The sequence below is a fragment of the Anguilla rostrata genome, chromosome 10, assembly GCF_018555375.3.
Source record: "Anguilla rostrata isolate EN2019 chromosome 10, ASM1855537v3, whole genome shotgun sequence".
NCBI classification, from domain to species: Eukaryota; Metazoa; Chordata; class Actinopteri; order Anguilliformes; family Anguillidae; genus Anguilla; species Anguilla rostrata.
This window is the reverse complement of record NC_057942.1, coordinates 120,216-137,959: the sequence shown is the minus strand read 5'-3', so window position 1 is coordinate 137,959 and position 17,744 is coordinate 120,216. Positions and strand designations below refer to the sequence as shown.

Sequence of the window (17,744 nt, the reverse complement as noted above, 5' to 3'; positions counted from 1 at the left end):
CCTCCCCAGACATTCCCATGTCACCCCCCTGCTCACTGACCTCCACTGGCTGCCTGTTATGGCTCGCATCAAATTTAAGACCTTGGTGCTTGCATACCAGGCAGCTAAGGCGTCAGCACCAGGGTACATTGAGAGGATCATCAGACCCTACACACCAGCCAGACCTCTCCGTTCTGCCACCTCTGGACACCTTGGCACCTCCCCCTCTTCGCGTCTGTACTTCCCGCTCCAGTCTGCTGTCTGTCCTGGCCCCTCGCTGGTGGAATGACCTCCCCGTGACGGTCAGAACAGCAGAGAATCTCACCACCTTCAAACGCAGACTGAAGACTCATCTCTTCAGGCTGCACCTCTCCCCACCCCTCCCTAGCCTATAGTTCAGCTCACTGTACCTAGTTAGGATAATATGATTATGTTAGTGTATCTGGCAGGATTGTTTTTGTCTGATTAGGTGTGATTCCAGTGCTAGTTTGTACTTGGTAGGATTCTTGCTTGCTGAACAAGCTTACTCTACAGGGTTGGAGTCCTGATCGCTGTGGTCACTTCTGGCACTACGATCCTTACTTCACTCTAGTGTTTCTTTTGCACCTCTACATCATGAACCTATGCACTTGTTGTACGTCGCTCTGGATAAGAGCGTCTGCTAAATGCCTATAATGTAATGTAATGTAATGAAGGGCCCCCCACCCAGCCTGCCCTCGCCTGCCGGCGCCCCACCGAGCCACCCCTTGCCTGCTGGCCCTCCACCCAGCCCCCCCTCACCTACTGACCGTCCCCCAGCACTTGCTCTCCTCTACATTCGTCCCCTGATGGAGGACCTTCCCCAATCAGTCTGGAGGGCACATTCACTGGCTGTCTGCACTGACGTCTAAACGCTCACCTTTTCCCACTACCCCACGCATCCATTTAAAAAATAAATAAAAAACGAACCTGTCTTTTCATCTCACAGGTCTGGAGTCCGGCCCAGAAAGTGAGATGTTCTCCAGCTCGAGTGGCGTTCGCTTCTGTAAAATGCACTTCTGTAAATCGCATTGGCTAAAAACGTATTCAAAGTGACAAAACTGTAAATGGCCGGTTATTTAACTGAAGCAATTCAGACTTGACCAAGAACCAAGAACCCTGGTCAAGGGTAGAACAAAAAAAAAATAGTAAACATGGAAATTTAATAAACATTTATAAAATGTACAAAACTAGGATATAAAAAATATACCCAGATGTATTTTGTGAACAACTACATGTCTATGTAACTTGTAGTTCATAGTTAGAACTGGAGGTTTGTGTTTTACCATCAGAGTTCAGTGCATCACAGTGGTGTGGAGTCAGGCAAGATCATGCGAAAGCTTGTTTCAAAGCATTTTTCAAAGCATGTCAAAGCTTGTTCATTTATTTCAGTTTTTGCTTGCTGTGGTTTTGTTTTTTTATAGAAAATGGAAAAGAAAATGCCTTGTACAAACATTTAAAAATGACTAACAGAAAGAGGCTGTACAAACGGATGAGGGAGAGAACCGCGGGACAGTTCAGGCACTCTGACCAGGCCTGAGGCGGAGCGCCTTCTGGGCGAGGCCAGCGGAGGCGGGGCTGCATTAGTGTTTGAGCCAATCGGCCGCCAGCGTGTTGCCGGGGGAGATCCTGCTGGGGGCGTGGCTCCTCAGGCACCCCTTCTGCCCCGGACACTGTCCACAGCCAATAGCGCTGTCCCTCCTGTCTTTCCTCATCATCATCATTAATTCTTATTTTCATTATTAGCATCATCATCTCAACTACTATCACTGTTATCACCGTTATGACCCCCCCCATGCTGCCCCAGTACAGTGCTACCCTTGGAGAGAAGGCCCCGCTGGGGGGGGCCCATTTTCTGAGGCAGGGCACATGCCCCTGGTCCAGGGGGCAAAGCCTCAGTGGGCCTGTATCAGGGCTAGTGGGTGGAGTCAGGGTGCAGAAGTGCTATTTATTGCGCAGAAGCTCCAGCTGGTCCTGGTACTCCGTGAACAGCCTCTGGAAGCGCAGGTTCTGCCCGATGACCGGGAGCACCTCCAGCAGCAGCTCCCTCTTCCGCAGGCCCTGCGCAGAGCAGACACAGTTAGAGCCAGACTGCGTCTGCGCAGAGCAGACACAGTTAGAGCCAGACTGCACAGTCCTGCACAGCACAGGCCAGGAAGTACACAAGTCACTTTATTAAACAGACACAGTAAATAATGAATTTATAAAGCATCTTGTAAATAAGTACAAAACCACAGACAGAACCGTCATCTCTGTGCTCCATGTCCTAGCAGGGCTGACGACCAGCCAATCAGATTACGCTCACTGCAGCAGGCCCAGAGGATAATGGATAGGCCTGGATCGGCGCAGAGGGGCAGGGCCCGCTGCATGCTGGGTAACAATCAAACGGAGCCGACTCACCAGAATAGAGGCGTCCCATGCGCTGCTGGTGGACCTGTGCACCGGGCCCAGCAAGTCCTTACACAGCTCCCTCAGCCTGTGCTCAGGACCTGAAACACAGCCATCAATCACTGAGCCGTCAATCACACAGAGCCGTCAGTCACACAGACCTGTCAATCACACAGCTGTCAATCATACAGAGCTGTCAATCACACAACCGTCAATTACACAGCTGTCAATCACACAGAGCCGTCAATCACACAGCTGTCAGTCACACAGGGTCCCGACACAGCTGTTCCACCAGGAGCAAGCAGTGGCGTGGGGCTCACACAGAATCATGCGTAGGTCCAGGTCAACTGGACACACTTTTGGACCATTTGGAATGCTTATTCAGTCTTGAGAAAACCCTGGAACCGAAATTACACTTTACAACCATTTCTCTATGACCTGGAGTGATGTAGACACGGTAAATCAATGTCATTGAGTCATGCTCTCAAACTTTTTTTTTCTCTTAAAAAGGATCAGAGATAAGTGTGCTTTTGGTTTGAGGGGTTTCTTATAAGACCAAATAAGCATAGGTCTATAAATGTATGGAAGTAACCTGGGTGTACCCCCATGAGATTGAGTGCCCCCCACAGCAGTGCCAGGGGTGGGCAGCAGCGAGGCAGCAGCAGGGCTCACCTTCGTTGACCAGGAAGCGGGCGTAGATGAGCAGCCAATGGCGGTACTCCTCGCTGGAGCGCAGGGCGAGCGCAGACGCCAGCTGGCTCTCCAGGTACGCCAGAGTCACGCCCTGCTGCAGGTGGAGCGGCACCGAGCTCAGTCTGGAGGCAAGACGGCCTGCACTGGAGACACACACGCACGCAAACGCACACGCACACGCACGCACACGCGCACATGCACACACACCCACACGCGCACACGCACACGCACGCACACGCGCACATGCACACGCACCCACACGCGCACATGCACACACACCCACACGCACACGCACGCACACGCGCACATGCACACGCACCCACACGCGCACACACACCCACACGCGCACACATACACGCACACACACATGCACACACATCAGTGTTTCCCACAGGATTTTGTGAGACTATGGTGGGTGGACCTCGGACCCTCTGGGGGGGTCCGGAGGCATGCTCCCCCGGAAGAAAATTTTCTACATTTTAAAGTTTACCTCTTCAGGCTGCACCTCTCCCCATCCCTCCCTACCTCCCTGTAATCTCTAAATTGACTGTAAGCTTAGGGTTGTAACTTGGTAGCTGTTTCGTAGGTGACTTAGTTAATGCACTCGTCTTTACTGCTTGTATTTTTGCATAGACTGCGTTGTTGCTGTTCTCGTTTGTGTTAGTGTTAATCAGTTTATCCTTCAGGGTTCAAGTTGAACTATGCGGTTGTTCCCTGTACTTGGACCGGTACTTCTCTCTAGGGTTTTCGACATACTTGTTCCTGGTTATGGTTATACACTTTGTTGTACGTCGCTCTGGATAAGAGCGTCTGCCAAATGCCCGTAATGTAATGTACTTCGTACAAAGTATACTGCCTACTTAAGGGTGTGTGTGTGTGTGTGTGAGTAAGGGTGTGTGTGTGTGTGTGTGTGTGAGAGAGTAAGGGGGTGTGTGTGTGTGTGCGTGAGAGTAAGGGTGTGTGTGTGTGTGTGCATGTGTGTGTGTGTGTGAGAGTAAGGGTGTGTGTGTGTGTGTGTGTGTGTTCTTACTTCAGAGTGCGGCCCTGCATGAGGGCGAGAGGTCCGGTGGTAACCATGGCGTCCTGAGAGGGCAGGCAGGTTCTGTAGTCCGCGCACTGCACCAGCAGGTCCTGCTTATCTGCTATCAGGGCCCTGAGGGGTGGAGCAACAACCCACCAATCATTCACAGCATCCCACTCTTCATCTGACCCCTGACCCCTGTGCCCAGTACCCAAGATGCTCGCTGAGGATGATTTCACAGAGAGTAGATTAGTGGTATTGGAGCTGTTGCTGGGGGTGATGTGTGGGTGGATTAGGGTGGTATTGGTGCTGTTGCTGGGGGTGATGTGTGGGTGGATTAGGGTGGTATTGGTGCTGTTGCTGGGGGTGATGTGTGGGTGGATTAGGGTGGTATTGGTGCTGTTGCTGGGGGTGATGTGTGGGTGGATTAGGGTGGTATTGGTGCTGTTGCTGGGGGTGATGTGTGGGTGGATTAGGGTGGTATTGGTGCTGTTGCTGGGGTGATGTGTGGGTGGATTAGGGTGGTATTGGTGCTGTTGCTGGGGGTGATGTGTGGGTGGATTAGGGTGGTATTGGTGCTGTTGCTGGGGGTGATGTGTGGGTGGATTAGGGTGATATTGGTGCTGTTGCTGGGGGTGATGTGTGGGTGGATTAGGGTGGTACTGGTGCTGTTGCTGGGGGTGATGTGTGGGTGGATTAGGGTGGTATTGGTGCTGTTGCTGGGGGTGATGTGTGGGTGGATTAGGGTGGTATTGGTGCTGTTGCTGGGGGTGATGTGTGGGTGGATTAGGGTGGTATTGGTGCTGTTGCTGGGGGTGATGTGTGGGTGGATTAGGGTGGTATTGGTGCTGTTTCTGGGGGTGATGTGTGGGTGGATTAGGGTGGTACTGGTGCTGTTGCTGGGGGTGATGTGTGGGTGGATTAGGGTGGTATTGGTGCTGTTGCTGGGGGTGATGTGTGGGTGGATTAGGGTGGTATTGGTGCTGTGTCTGGGGGTGATGTGTGGGTGGATTAGGGTGGTATTGGTTGCTGTGTGGGCTGGGCTCTGTAGCCATAAGGACAGGAGGCAGAGCTCACCAGGTCTCCAGGGAGGAGCTGAAGCAGTAGGACTTCCCGTTAGACAGGCTGATCACAGGCACGCCCTGTGGGGTGAGCAGGGACTGGGAAACTGTGCTGTCCGTGCCTGTGCACAAACACATCATACGGCCCGTTCAATGAGCTGCCTCTCCACGACCCTGTGACCCCACAATGACCCCATGACCCCAGAGATCTACTAACCTGATAGGATGGTCTGTAGGGACTCATTTTTCACAAGAACACTCTGCTTCTGTACGTCCCTGTAAGAAAATAAACAAACATATATTCGAACCGGACAACTGAACAGAAAAAATTGCTGAGCTAAATGTGACTGAGAACGAAGTTAAATGTAGTATCCACAGGAAGTATCCACAGATATATGAGTAGTGTTACTGTGAGTAGTGTTAGTGTGAGTAGTGTTACTGTGAGTAGTGTTACTGTGAGAAGTGTTAGTGTGAGAAGTGTTGGTGTGAGTAGTGTTAGTGTGAGCAGATGTATGAGTAGTGTTAGTGTGAGCAGTGTTAGCGTGAGTAGATGTATGAGTAGAGTTAGTGTGAGTAGTGTTAGTGTGAGCAGTGTTAGTGTGAGCAGTTGCGTGAGTAGTGTTAGCGTGAGTAGTGTTAGTGTGAGCAGTTGCGTGAGTAGTGTTAGCGTGAGTAGTGTTAGCGTGAGTAGATGTATGAGTAGAGTTAGTGTGAGTAGTGTTACTGTGAGTAGTGTTACTGTGAGAAGTGTTAGTGTGAGAAGTGTTGGTGTGAGTAGTGTTAGTGTGAGCAGATGTATGAGTAGTGTTAGTGTGAGCAGTGTTAGCGTGAGTAGATGTATGAGTAGAGTTAGTGTGAGTAGTGTTAGTGTGAGCAGTGTTAGTGTGAGCAGTTGCGTGAGTAGTGTTAGCGTGAGTAGTGTTAGTGTGAGCAGTTGCGTGAGTAGTGTTAGCGTGAGTAGTGTTCGTGTGAGCAGTGTTAGTGAGCAGCTGGGAGGTCTGTGGTTGCGGTCAGTGGGGAGGCAGGGGGAGGAGTCAGGGTGGGGGTGTGGTCTTACCAGACGGACAGCGTGGCGCAGGCGGTCAGCGCCATGACGAAGGAGGCGGAGCAGTGGAGCGCAGACATGGGCGCCGGCAGCAGGATCGCTGGGAGGAGCCGCCGCCCACAGGCAGAGAACACCGACAGCATGCGGTCCTCACAAGCCACTGCGATGACATCACTGCACACAGAACACACGCCACCGCCATGACATCACTGCACACAGAACACACGCCACCGCCATGACATCACTGCACACAGAACACACGCCACTGCGATGACATCACTGCACACAGAACACACGCCACCGCCATGACATCACTGCACACAGAACACACGCCACCGCCATGACATCACTGCACGCACGCACGCACGCACATACGCACGCACGCACACACACGGGGCGGAGTCTCAGGCGGTACTCACCTGCTCCCTGCTGCAGTCAGGATGCGGCTGGCCAGCAGCGTGTCCCAGTCCCGCCCCTCCCGCGTGCAGCGCAGCCGGCTGAACCGAACCCCGCCCACCGTCGACACCTCGTTCTCCACCTCGATGTACAGCGAGGGCTCAACGCTGATCTGCGCGCACACACACACACACACACACACACACACACACACACACACACACACACACACACACACACACACACACACACACACACACACACACACACAGGTGAGTGATCTCTACAAAGCTGTTAGCAGTATTTGTCGTACAGGTAAGACAGAGGAAAGAGAAGCTGTGGCTCGACAAAGATGGCAAACAGTTTAGTTTTGTGATCATTTGTGGAACTGAAACGGTGGGATCATTTGAAACAGATGTGTCACGACTTCCCTTATGGGCATGGCTTGTTGGCTAAGGGGTGTGCAGGTGTGCACATGAACAAACTGACACACGTTCATAAGGGCAGCACAGCCGAGCATGTGCTTCATGCACAGCTGGTTGTGTCATATGTAGACAGACAGAGAGAGCAGACAGACAGACAGCCAGACACAGCAAACTCACAGGAGACAGACAGACAGACAGAGCAGATGCAGAGCAGAGCAGAGCAGAGCAGGACAGACAGACAGGCAGGCAGGCAGGCAGGCAGACAGACAGGCAGGCAGACAGACAGGCAGACAGACAGACAGACAGACAGAGACAGACAGACAGACAGACAGACAGACAGACAGACAGACAGACAGACAGACAGACAGACAGACAGACAGACAGACAGACAGAGCAGATGCAGACAGACAGACAGACAGACAGGCAGGCAGACAGACAGACAGACAGACGCAGAGCAGACAGGCAGACAGACAGACAGACAGGCAGGCAGGCAGGCAGGCAGGCAGACAGACAGACAGACAGACAGACAGACAGACAGACAGATGCAGAGCAGACAGATGCAGAGCAGACAGACAGACAGACAGACAGACGCAGAGCAGCAGGCTAGCGGGCTGGCTCAGGCTCACCTGCAGGGAGAAGGCCTTCTGTGGCGTAGGGGTGGGCAGCTTAAAGAGGGCCACAGGGGGCGCCACACGCACAGACTCCTTCTCTGTGGACGGGGGGGCCTGGGGATACATCAGCAGCCTCAATTACCCAGAATCCGCTACTCAGTCCCAACAGAGATTGAGTTTAAGTGCTCAGATTGAGTTTAAGTGCTCAGATTGAGTTTAAGTGCTCAGATTGAGTTTAAGTGCTCAGATTGAGTTTAAGTGCTCAGATTGAGTTTAAGTGCTCAGATTGAGTTTAAATGCTCAGATTGAGTTTAAATGCTCAGATTGAGTTTAAATGCTCAGATTGAGTTTAAATGCTCAGATTGAGTTTAAATGCTCAGATTGAGTTTAAATGCTCAGATTGAGTTTAAATGCTCAGATTGAGTTTAAATGCTCAGATTGAGTTTAAGTGCTCAGATTGAGTTTAAATGCTCAGATTGAGTTTAAGTGCTCAGATTGAGTTTAAATTCTCAGATTGAGTTTAAATGCTCAGATTGAGTTTAAATGCTCAGATTGAGTTTAAGTGCTCAGCACCGGCAGTCGGGCAGGGAGCGGCACTCAGCTCACCTGCAGCAGGGCCTGCTGGGTCACCGGTACGCCCATTTTAGAGTCTTTCCTGGGCCGGCCCTTCTTCTTCTTCTCCACCACCTCTGGGCTGTCCAGCTCCGCCTTTCGCTTGTTGAAGCTCAGTGATTTGACGGCAGCAATTTTGTCCTCGCTGTCGCTGCTGGTGTCGTCCTTGGATTTGGAATCCTTTAAAGTGCTGACGTCTTTCACTCTGCTAAATAATACCTCAAATGTAATACTCTGTGCAAATATAATAATCAAAAAAGGAATAAACAGGGTTTCCTTACATTAATAGCACATTTATAGATGTTGGTTAGGATATGAGTCCTGCCCCCTTACCTGTCCAGCGAGCCTACACTAACGGCAGAGGAGATTGTCACCCCCGGTGTGGCCTTTGACCTCTCAGTAAATCGGGAATCCAGCGCTTTCATCGGCTCCATCTTGGCTGCAGAGGTTAACAGAAGGCTAGTCTTCATGGCGGTGGAGTTCACTGCTGGAGCAGAGGCACTAACACTGCTGGAGAGAGAGACCGTTTCAGAATTCCCCCACCCAATTTAACCCCCCACCCCCCGCCCCACACACACACACACAGGGTTCTCCTGATTTACCCCCGAACTGCTCATGCTACCTGGCTCCCATTTAGCTCCCAAAGAGCAGCCTTTCCCAGTTGGATGACAGGGAGGATGCAGCCAAAGGAAATGATAATGCTAATGTGCGTTAATGTTAATGAGCGCTAACGCTAATGTGCGTTAATGTTAATGAGCGCTAACGCTAATGAGCACTAACGCTAATGTGCGTTAATGTTAATGAGCGCTAACGCTAATGAGCACTAACGCTAATGTGCGTTAATGTTAATGATCGCTAACGCTAATGTGCGTTAATGTTAATGAGCGCTAACGCTAATGAGCACTAACGCTAATGTGCGTTAATGTTAATGAGCGCTAACGCTAATGTGCGTTAATGTTAATGAGCGGTAATGCTAATGAGTGCTAGCGCTAATGAATGCTAGTGCACAGTACATTTAAATTTCCTAAACTGTTGTAGTTCTGTGACCCCCACCCCCCCAGCATTCTGCTCAATGGCCCTGAGTTACTGACCCATCTTTGGGCTCCTCTGGGGGCTTTCCGGGGGGGGCAGAGGGGGGGTCCTGGGCGGGGCGCAGGCCCAGCGAGTTGGCCGTGCTGGAGTCAGAGGAGAGCTGGGGGGTCAGCTGGGACGACATGGAGGAGCCGGGAAGGATGGGAACGCTGTTGAACAGGGCAGGCGAAAAATCCCTGCAGGAAAAAAGACAACACACAACTGCATCAGTAACTAAACTGAAGCTACACACGGCACACACTAATAACAGTCATGAAATACAGTGAAACAATTACAAAACAATGCTAATAATAGTTACAAACTACACTACAGAGAGAGAAAACATTGGTGCATCAGGGTGCAGAGAGAGAGGGTGCAGAGAGTTGGGGTGCAGAGGTGCATCAGGGTGCAGAGAGTTGGGGTGCAGAGGTGCATCAGGGTGAAGAGTTGGGGTGCAGAGAGAGAGGGTGCAGAGAGTTGGAGTGCAGAGAGATGGGGTGCAGAGGTGCATCAGAGTGCAGAGAGATGGGGTGTAGAGGTGCATCAGGGTGCAGAGAGATGGGGTGCAGAGGTGCATCAGGGTGCAGAGAGATGGGGTGCAGAGAGTTGGGGTGCAGAGGTGCATCAGGGTGAAGAGTTGGGGTGCAGAGAGTTGGGGTGCAGAGAGTTGGAGTGCAGAGAGATGGGGTGCAGAGAGTTGGGGTGCAGAGAGAGAGGGTGCAGAGAGTTGGAGTGCAGAGAGATGGGATGCAGAGGTGCATCAGGGTGCAGAGAGATGGGGTGCAGAGAGAGAGGGTGCAGAGAGTTGGAGTGCAGAGAGTTGGGGTGTAGAGGTGCATCAGGGTGCAGAGTGATGGGGTGTAGAGGTGCATCAGGGTGCAGAGTGATGGGGTGCAGAGGTGCATCAGGGTGCAGAGTGATGGGGTGCAGAGAGATGGGGCAGAGGTGCATCAGGGTGAGAGTGGTGCAGAGGTGATCAGGGTGCAGAGAGTGGGGTGCAGAGAGTTGGAGTGCAGAGAGTTGGGGTGTAGAGGTGCATCAGGGTGCAGAGTGATGGGGTGCAGAGAGAGAGGGTGGAGGTTAGTCAGAGTGGGTAGGTCCAGGTGGCAATGAGGGGTGCAGAATGGGTGTTTACCCGTATCCGCTGAGCATGCAAGCTGTGTATCCGTCTCTCCGTCCGCGCCTCGTCTCAACCCGTTAATCAGCAGTCTACAACAATCCAGCAAATTTAAACAGTCAACTTAAAATCCAGCTAACAAGCCCCCAAAATGTACAAATACAACAAATTGGGGATTTAGAGGTTGGGATTAAAGGGTATAGAGGTTAGGGGATAGGTTTTAGGGGTTTAGGGCTTAGCATTTAGGGGTTAGGGGTTTAGAGATTTAGGGGTTAGGGGTTTAGGGTTTAGGGGTGGCACAGCCCTACCTTACGGATGTCCTCCAGGGACTCCCCGTTGACCACGCTGGTGAGCTTGGTTGCTTGCGCCTCCAGGCCGGGGGCACTGCGCCGGGCGGCCGGCTCCTTGTCCTGCTGGTACTTCAGCATCTCGGGGTTCTCGATGATGGTGGTGGACAGCTGGGGCTCGGTGGTGATGGCCAGGCTCTTCCCATAGATGTTCTGGTGAATGGAGTTCTGACAGGAAAACAAAGAACTTCCTTACACTGGAGAAGGAGAGAGGAGAAGATTCTGGAAACACAATGTTCAAGGTTCAGGTCCTCAGTGAGACCCTGTAAGGACCCAATAAATCCCTGAAGACTCAAATGAGTGAACATCATGCGGAAGACACACATCAAGCAGTTCTCAGGTTTTCTGTGTAATTACATGCTGGTAAACTGTAAACACTTGGCACAGAGGACTGTATCTCAGGATGCACACCTTGGTAACAGTTGTCAAGTTGACATGACCTCACATCTCACATCAAATGAAAGCCTGTACACACGGCGGACAAACAACATGAAGACAAAACATTCTTCAAGGGGTCTGCACCTTAAGACAGCCCCTCAGAATCCCACCTGAGCAGGGATGCTGCTTTATACAACCTGGGGAACATCTTTCCCACACGACAGCAGCGCTACACTCCGGTACCTTCTCGTCTTCATTTAGGGGGTCCCCCAGCTCGTCCTGAGAGAAATCGAGGAACGCCACTGTGCCATCCATGGAGCACACCAGGATGCCCAGGCCATTCAGAGTCCTGGAGGGAGGGGAAACACACACCTGTACATGAGTATCCGATCCTGTGCACAGGCACACACACAACAGTGCACTGACACACAGGGAGTAAGCCTGGCACCAGCACACAAACAGCAGCAGGCTGAGAATGAGAGGCTTACCATGTGATATCCATGATAGACTTATCAAACAGGTCATGGATCACCACTAGGGGGCGCTTCAGGGATGTGAGCTGAAATAAATAAAACCAGGAGTAGAATTAGCAGTCATTCATTATTCATTCTGACTGACATGCCAGAGGCTCATGGCTGCTGGAGACCAGAGCAAACCCACGTGGTCTCAAACAAGGAAAAGCTTTACATGGTGCCACATGTTTTTTTATAACATAAATACTTAACTGACTCGATAATACCCAATATACCCTGCTGCTACTCTCCTGCTCTAGGATTCTCTGAGCTGGTACACCCTGCTCTAGGATTCTCTGAGCTGGTACATCCTGCTCTAGGATTCTCTGAGCTGGTACATCCTACTCTAGGATTCTCTGTGCTGGTACATCCTGACTGACTGCAGGCTCATCTCTGTGCTGGCTACATCCTGCTCTAGGATTTCTGTGCTGTACATCCTGACTCATAATCCTGAGCTGTACTCCTGCTCTAGGATTCTCTGAGCTGGTACACCCTGCTCTAGGATTCTCTGAGCTGGTACATCCTGCTCTAGGATTCTCTGAGCTGGTACATCCTACTCTAGGATTCTCTGTGCTGGTACATCCTGCTCTAGGATTCTCTGTGCTGGTACATCCTGCTCTAGGATTCTCTGTGCTGGTACATCCTGCTCTAGGATTCCCTGTGGAGACTGGCAGCGTTCCTGGCGGTATTCCTCTTACCCAGACGGAGACGGAGCGGTCTTTGCTGCCCACAGCACAGCAGCAGTACGGGCAGCTGGGTTTGGGAGAGCTCCCGTTCTTCTGCTTCTTTTTAAAGATTTTGGGGTTGAATTTCTGCACAGAAAGGGCGTTAGCGTTTAGAAAGGCTAAAGACTTCTCCACAAAAAAGAGGAAAATAGCAGCTGAGCAGAGCCTTGGCCTCTGATTGGCTGATCACTCACCACCACAGTCACAGCCTTGCGGTGGCCCACAAAGTCCATGTTGGTCTTCCAGCCATCCCGCTCGATGATCTGCGCCGTGGGGCCCGAGTTGTTCATGGCGTGGGCGGAGACTAGATACTGACCGTCTGGAGACCAGCTGAGCCTCAGGACATGAGTGGTCCCTCCGCACTGACACACACACACACACAAACATAGACACACACAGACACACACGCAGCACTCAGATGTCAAACATACATGTGATAGATTATACATGCCTGCATAGATGGGCAGCCATCTATGAAGGATAAGCATCCAGTCATGTGACTTATGGGCGCTTACTGGGGCTAGCAGTTGCAACAATCGTTTGCTCGCAGGCTATAGCACTGTACCAGCACGCAGGCTATAACACTGTACCAGCATGCAGGCTATAGCACACTGTACCAGCACGCAGGCTATAACACTGTACCAGCACGCAGGCTGTAGCAGCACGCAGGCTATAGCACTGTACCAGCACGCAGGCTATAGCACTGTACAAGCACGCAGGCTATAGCACGCTGTACCAGCACGCAGGCTGTACCAGCACGCAGGCTGTACCAGCACGCAGGCTATAACACTGTACCAGCACCCAGGCTATAGCATGCTGTACCAGCACGCAGGCTATAGCATGCTGTACCAGCACGCAGGCTATAGCACTGTACCAGCACGCAGGCTATAGCACATTGTACCAGCACGCAGGCTATAGCACTGTACCAGCATGCAGGGTATAGCACACTGTACCAGCACGCAGGCTGTACCAGCATGCAGGCTATAGCACTGTACCAGCACGCAGGCTACAGCACTGTACCAGCACGCAGGCTGTACCAGCACACAGGCTATAGCACTGTACCAGCACGCAGGCTATAGCACTGTACCAGCACGCAGGGTATAGCACACTGTACCAGCACGCAGGCTGTACCAGCACGCAGGCTATAGCACTATACCAGCACGCAGGCTATAGCATGCTCGTGCCACGCCCAGCCTCACCTCATTGAAAGGCTTGGTTATGTTGGTTTCCAGCTGCCAGTCCATGGTCCTCCACACCTTCAGGCTGTGGTCGTCAGCCTGGGAGGCGATGTACTTGCCCACGGGGTCCCAGGTGAGCCCCTTCACCAGGCCGGTGTGGCCCTTCAGCGCGGTCACCATCTCTGGGGTGGGAGGGAAAAGCAGCTTCCTTTCCGGTTAATAAGCCAAGATTCTGCAGAGAAACCTGCTCCACTGCAGCCTCAGAGCCTGTTCCACTGCAGCCTCAGAGCCTGTTCCACTATAGCCTCAGAGCCTGTTCCACTGCAGCCTCAGAGCGGTGCAGACTGCCTGCAGCACGCATCCTTATTTACAGCAGATCGGCGCGGACATGCTGACGCTGCACTTTCTCTAATTAGAACGCCATGGTTACCTGGGCCAGCGCCGGCCTCCGATCGCACAGAGCAGGACGGGCTACTCACCGGGGAACTTGCGGGCGTTCCAGATGACGATGGTGTTGTCCACGCTGCAGGACGCCAGCCACACATCATGAGGGGACCACGCCACGTCCATCACATCTGAAAACACACACACGTCCATTATGTCTGAAAACACACACACACACACACACACACACACACACACACACACACACACACACACACACACACACACACACACACACAAAACACACACACACACACACCACGTCCATCACATCTGAAAACACACACACACACACGTCCATTACGTCAGAAAACACACACACACACACACACACAAACACACACACACACACACGTCCACTACGTCTCAAAACACACACGTCCATTACGTCTGAAAACACACACGTCCATTACGTCTGAAAACACACACACACACACAAACACATCCATCACATCTGAAAACACACACATACGTCCACCACGTCTGAAAACACACACACACACACACACGTCCATCACGTCTGAAAACACACACACACACACACGCATCACATGTGAAAACACACACCGCTAACACTGTGCCTAAGCAATAACCATTAAATGGGTTTTCACCCAGAGAGGTGCTACTGTTTCATAAGGCTGTGCAGCTCAGCTCACTAATTCTCACTCACTGTTCTAAACGAGCCAGCCAGACTGTGCTGAACAACCCAGCCAGACTGCGCTGAACAACCCAGCCAGACTGCGCTGAACAACCCAGCCAGATCGTGCTGAACAATCCAGCCAGACTGCGCTGAACAACCCAGCCAGACTGCAACTAGTCAACAGTCAGAAATGTGTGTTGTTCACATCCCTTAGTCCTAAGAGGAAAAGAAATTTAGGAGCACTTCTACTAACTGGAATGCATTCGTGTGCTCCTCAGTTTTTCAGCTTAGGAGCACATGTGTGTTCAGAGAGCAGAGCCCTGAAACAGGGCTAACACACAGATTAAGGAGCCCATTCCCTGTGATGTCACAAGCTCACCCCCTGTATGGTTCCTCAAGATAGTCACACACCGCCACTGCTCCACATTCGCCAGTTTGCTGCTCGACCCGAACACCGTGCTGGGTCCAATATACCTGTGGAAGTTTAAAACACAACAGATACATGTCAAAATGCTACACTCATAAATGTTACAAAAATAAAATGCATCAATGATAAAAATTTGATTTGATAATTATATGGTGGTGAATATTCCAGATGCAGCTTTTTATAGGCATTTTGAGAGGCTCAGATATTATGCTGCAAACTGAATGGCCCATTTAAAGGGTACATTGGATAAATATAACATCCAATACAAAGATCAAATTATGCAACTCTGAATAAAGTTCAGTCTGTTTAAAAATGAAGAGCCTGCGCAGAGAGGAGGAGGTGTAAGGTCACGTACGCTGCCCTCTTCCACACCATCACCAGCTTGTCGTCGCCTCCAGAGGCCAGATACACGCCATTGTTGGACCAGCGCACACAGTTCACACAGGCTGCAGAAAACAGTCATCGCAATCAATCAGATTTTTTGCACATTTTCTATGAACACACCATGCACCACACTAAATTTGTGATCGAAAAGAACAGAAATACACTGCAACGAGAGAGGACATACCTAAGTGATTGTCCATCTGGCAAAGCATCTTGGGAATGTTCTCATTTTTTTCATCCTCCTCCCGGAGGACTGGGGACATGTTCCATATCACCACCTTTCCAGAATCCTCTCCTGTCAAACACAGTATGAATATATGCATCCATCCAAACCATTTAAAAGTTTAAACTTCTGAGTATTTCTCATTCTTCAAAAATGATGGCCACCTAAAATGTTTTCATATTTATTTTCCAGCATCTTTTTGACGATGCTCAGGTTTCTAATCCTAGGAAATAAGCACACAGGAACTCTGCGTGTGCCCGTGCAATGCCCCTTACCCTGCCCGCCAGTAGCAAACTTGGTTCCTTCTGGATGGATGTCCACAGAAAATATAGGCTTTCCTGAAAGAAACACAGAAATAGGTTTACGGGCTTCACCAGTTAGATTTTTTAAAAATTAGGATTTTTAAGTGATCAACCTAGCAAACTATCCAGAGAAACAAATTATGACAAAAAACTCTCTGATCATGATAAAACCAAAACTAGCAAAAAGGTGTTTTTTAATGTAATTTCAAATCTTATTCTTAAATCCTCTTCAAAATTGTGTTTTCATGAGTATAGGAACCTATTTGTATAGATATACAACAGTGGCAGTCAGTGTTGTGTGTTCATTAAAATACTAAACACGACAAACATATGACAAGCAACACCATAGCCATAAAGTTAGAAACTGTTTTCCAGTTTAGCTTTGAAACTCGTGTTGATTTTGACAAACTGGGAACAATGATTCCCACCATTTTGAATTTGCTTCTCGGTAATGTTGCATTTTAAGCCAGTTTGCGAGAGAATCGAATGTGCCTGGTCTTCCACTTCTCTCATCACTTGGTTACAGTTTGTTGACATCAAATCCCCAGAGTTGGTTAAAATGAGCAACAAACAGCAACCATCGCGCTTTTTTAGGCGAACTGCTTTCTCTAAAAAAATGTTTGTAACACTGTAGTTTACTGACGTGAAAACAAGTTCGGATCATAGTATACGATACGAGCTCATTCGGCTTGTTAATGCAACTTCAAAATGGATCGTTTGCCCGTGGACGGTTAGCGGACCTTGTGTGACATTTGTTAGCTGACTAGCTAGCTACAAACAAACGTGGACACAAAATACGATATTATATGTTTTAAACAAAATTACTGACGAATATGGTCGTTTCTGTTAAATATACTAATGCAAATGCGCTTTTAAGTAGGCGTGCATTCTAAACAGGTGTCCAGCACTCATAATCTTAAAGTGCTCTCTACTCTAGCTAGCCTGTACGCTGGCTACCAAAACAACAAAAGCGCAACTTGGGTCTAAGATTCCAGCACTTACCATTGTGACTGACCCAACTTGGTTTCAATAGCTTCATTTCCAGCGCGTAGCCCTGAAAATAAAATAATATCTTTGGAGCCGGCTGCGATATTCCCCCCTTCCCTTCTGTGTTGCTCTGTGGCTGTCCACACACGATACCCACTCTTGAATTTGTGTTTAGTTTGTAGGAAAAGCCGTCCGTTACTTCTGTCTTTAGTGAAACTCCATTTCGCTCTCCCTCTTTCGCATCCCTCAGCTCCTGGCAGCAGCCGCAGCAGCAGCAACACAGGAAGTATCCGACCTTTCACTGTGTTCCCCTGGAAACACATGCCCTGCGAAAGGTCAGGTCCGTGATCTCCCCTTCACAGGTTTTTGTGTAACGTCTGCTGAAGTTCCCTAGAGTTGTGTTTTGTTTGATACAAAATAATGCGCTCTAAAATAGATGGTGTTATCTGATCGGACGACTCTCTCATAATAAAAAAGTAATAAAGCCAAATTACAGTACAAATAATATTTTGCTTAGGTTTATAACTCAGATTATTCACAACGGTATTTCGCTGCTCTTCGTATACATTATGCTTAGGGACACATCACAAGACAGTTATTAACAAACGATGCAAGCAAACAGAACCAATGCAATAATAAAAATGCATAAATGTCCAATCTCGTGGTAGCTTTGGACTATACGTTATTAATGTGGCATACGGATTTGGCACGTACTAAAATTCCACCACTAGTTAGGCAGCTATCGTGAAGTTTTGCTTCA

The 17,744-nt window shown here is 50.1% G+C and overlaps 1 protein-coding gene across 1 annotated transcript; it reads right to left on the bottom strand.

Annotated features, from left to right (window-relative positions):
* Positions 1 to 1,365: 1,365 nt before the first annotated feature.
* On the bottom strand, positions 1,366 to 17,311 carry LOC135233691 (protein HIRA). The gene is made up of 25 exons (XM_064297492.1): positions 17,000 to 17,311; positions 15,971 to 16,033; positions 15,657 to 15,767; positions 15,444 to 15,534; positions 15,041 to 15,135; positions 14,057 to 14,152; positions 13,599 to 13,759; positions 12,594 to 12,761; positions 12,373 to 12,486; positions 11,651 to 11,721; positions 11,406 to 11,511; positions 10,729 to 10,952; positions 10,515 to 10,529; positions 9,341 to 9,517; positions 8,583 to 8,756; positions 8,244 to 8,454; positions 7,653 to 7,751; positions 6,625 to 6,773; positions 6,218 to 6,379; positions 5,378 to 5,436; positions 5,177 to 5,282; positions 4,109 to 4,231; positions 3,058 to 3,221; positions 2,398 to 2,486; positions 1,366 to 2,058 (listed from the first exon to the last, which is right to left on the bottom strand). Exons 1-25 carry the CDS (start codon positions 17,034 to 17,036, stop codon positions 1,942 to 1,944), a joined length of 2,982 nt encoding a protein of 993 aa, XP_064153562.1. The 5' UTR covers positions 17,037 to 17,311; the 3' UTR covers positions 1,366 to 1,941.
* Between the last annotated feature and the right edge of the window lie 433 nt (positions 17,312 to 17,744).